Genomic DNA, 2,865 nt, shown 5'->3' with positions numbered 1-2,865 from the left:
TGTTTGATACATTAAAAAAGTGTTTTTTTTTTTAGTTTGATTTTTGATTTTGGAGAATTTGGAAGAAAGGGAAGCCTTGAAGTGTAAAGAGGAAACTTTTCCCCCGTTTATTTTGTTCTTTGATTCCTTCTCCAAAACTTCAACTTGCAACTAGATCCTAATAGTGAACCTGGGCACAGTCAGAGGGACGGAAAGCCAAGGGTCCTGCAGCATAGATAGCTGCCTCATATTTGCTTCCACGCAATCTCTTGTTCTCGAATCGAAGCGAAGCGCCATTCAGACCATAATTCAAATTTGAGAGAAGGTTGCAATTCTCAAGCGGGGACCAAATAGGCTTAACATAACAAGAGTGCAGAGGATGATCAAGTAGATAATTCTCCATCTTGAACCCTTCAAGTGGTGCATATAGGTAACCATTTTTATCTGTCTCAAAGACCTTGTAGTAGCTAACATGACCCTTATGGCTATTGCAGGTTACACTTACTTTTGCTGAAGGAATTGGCTTTGCTCCATTCAATGACCATGTTCCAAGGTGCTTACAACTTTGACAGTACACTATGGATTCCACCACCACCTCTATTTTCTTCTCTGTTGTTTTTGGAACAATATTATAATCAGCTTCTGTATAAGAGAATGCAACTATGAGAAGCAAGATAGAAAGAATATTGAAGTGTATGGTTGCCATAACTTGGCGGGGTGTGAAAGTGAAAGAACTAGAAAGAGTTAAGCGACAGAAGCGACTAGAAATAAAGATGCATTTTCATAAACTGGTGTATGTTTATATATATAGTTGATGCCTTGATGGTCATTGATGATGTAGACCAACGTGCCCTCCACTTTGGTACTGATAAATGTTTGTCATTTTAATTTATGTATCTACGTGAAGGCCACCTTTGTTCATCATGTACATATTTTCTTGATGTGGATAAATCATAATATTGAAAAGGTTTAAACAATAGGGTTGTTAATTGTTATTGATTTTAATTTTGGTTTCTGTAATTTTATATTTTAGTTTTTTTAATCTATAAAAATTTAGTTGGGTTTCTAAATCTAAGCTCTTTTTTTCAGTGATACTTTTTGTTGATTATTTTTCACATAGAAGTGATCTCTCTCTGTTCATAAAACATCGATTCTTATCATTTTATCTATTTTGAATTTGAGTATCAAAGCTTAAATATTAAGAATTTACAGAGAGCTTTATAGCAAACAAAAAATAAGTAAGATTCAAAAATTTAGCATAGCCATTAGGCGCGGCTAGTGACTCAAAAATTTGTCTTTGTTATCTTACATTTCTATCATCATTGTTTTTTGACTTATACTATTGTTCAGTCCAGATTCATCTCTTTTATTATAAGAAAGGTATACTGTTTAAATTTGAATATGCTTCTAATCTAATACAGAAAGGATTTTAACCTTTTTTGGGGGTTTTCATATAAAGGATTTTAGCATAATTGAGTAATATTGCCTTAGGAGAATGTATATTTGACCAAAAATATTAATATCTAATGACTTGACTTAAAGCTTTAGTTTTGCTTCACCTGCTTGAAATATATTCGACACAGTAGAAAGAGTCAACTCCCTTTGCAAGTGATTATTAGTTATAAAAGTTAGTTTCAGTAACCATTTATCAAGTTTAGAAGCATATCAAAGAAGCAAAGTGGTTAATTATAAGAATAATAACGATAAATCTTAACCATTATACTTTACATAAATAATCAAAAGTAAAATATAAAAGTGCATGATATTTTTAAAGAATTATGTATCATTTAAATATTTTTAAATTTTAATCATTGATGTAAATTTTAAAACTTAGAATGTGCACCTTATTTCACATACCAAAATAATCTCACTTGAATATTATTATTAAGACAAACTCAAGGAAAAGTTTTGAGTGACATTGACGGCATCCATATTATTTTTGTTCAAAATAGACCAAAAACGTTTTAATCTTTGTATGTTTTATTGTATGTTTAGGATATGATTTTTCAAAATTTTCCATAACGATGGGCAGAATTGGACGTGCTTGGGTCAAATACGTCATCTTCAAATTAGCAACTTCCTTATAGCAAAAGCAATCACCATCATGTTTTTTTCCGTCTTAATTAAATTAACATCCAATTGAATATGATTTATCTTTTAAAATTTGTAAAGTGATAAAAATAAGAGAATAATTATCTTTTAGATTAACTTTATTTTTTTTCATTCTAAGTAAGCCTTACTAAATTATAATCTGAATTTCATTATTTTAACCTATTGTAATTTACATGTAATTTATGTGGTGAAGAGTCTAAACAATATTTTTTATAGTAAAAAATAAATAAATACATAAAAAAATTTCAAAAAAAAAAGTAAACAATTTATGTAAAATTTTACATAAACTTAAGAAATCTTCTTATCTAAAAAATGTATTAAAGATATAATCATCATCCTATTAGCTTAAATTTTTAAAAGAAATGATTACATGACAATTTGAATAAAAGAATGCATTAAAATTAAAAACAATAAATTAGTTGAATACATTAATTTATTATGTATTGCTCTGTCTAAGATGATAATTATTTTGATTTGGAGAGAGCATTATTGAAAAAGAGCCGCAATAATGCCGCGGAAATTTTCTGCTGTTATCTATAATTGACAGGTTGTATTTGCTTGGCACTTCATAATTGGCATCTTCATACTTCATGGTTTATATTAGTAACTAGCCCTCTAGAAGACTTTGACTTTGACTTTTTCAATCAAATATACTACAAAACAAACTTTCAACTTCGTCACACCACAAAAAATATTCTTCAGATAGAAAACCATGTTTAACAATTCATATGTAGATGAGTAGACTACACAAAAAAATTAATTTCTAAATCAACT

At 29.1% G+C, this 2,865-nt stretch overlaps 2 protein-coding genes across 2 annotated transcripts in view; one reads left to right on the top strand and one right to left on the bottom strand.

The window, feature by feature from the left end:
- LOC107624393 (probable inactive serine/threonine-protein kinase bub1) overlaps window positions 1-581 on the top strand; it is a 4,537-nt gene extending 3,956 nt beyond the window's left edge. Inside the window, exon 7 of the mRNA XM_021113504.1 lies at window positions 474-581. The gene's annotated coding sequence lies outside the window, so the exon portion shown is untranslated. The remainder of the gene's footprint in view (window positions 1-473) is intronic.
- Window positions 1-943, bottom strand: LOC107622014 (non-classical arabinogalactan protein 30-like). Its single transcript, XM_016323954.2, has one exon. The coding sequence runs from the start codon at window positions 683-685 to the stop codon at window positions 158-160; it is 528 nt and encodes a 175-aa protein (XP_016179440.1). The 5' UTR covers window positions 686-943; the 3' UTR covers window positions 1-157.

Source organism: Arachis ipaensis, chromosome B10 (genome assembly GCF_000816755.2).
Source record: "Arachis ipaensis cultivar K30076 chromosome B10, Araip1.1, whole genome shotgun sequence".
Lineage (NCBI taxonomy): Eukaryota > Viridiplantae > Streptophyta > Magnoliopsida > Fabales > Fabaceae > Arachis > Arachis ipaensis.
This window is presented reverse-complemented; position numbering and strand designations above follow the sequence as displayed.

Bases quoted from the DNA above. Each gene is read 5' to 3' on its own strand.
- LOC107622014 (XM_016323954.2), bottom strand. From the start codon at position 685: ATGGCAACCATACACTTCAATATTCTTTCTATCTTGCTTCTCATAGTT.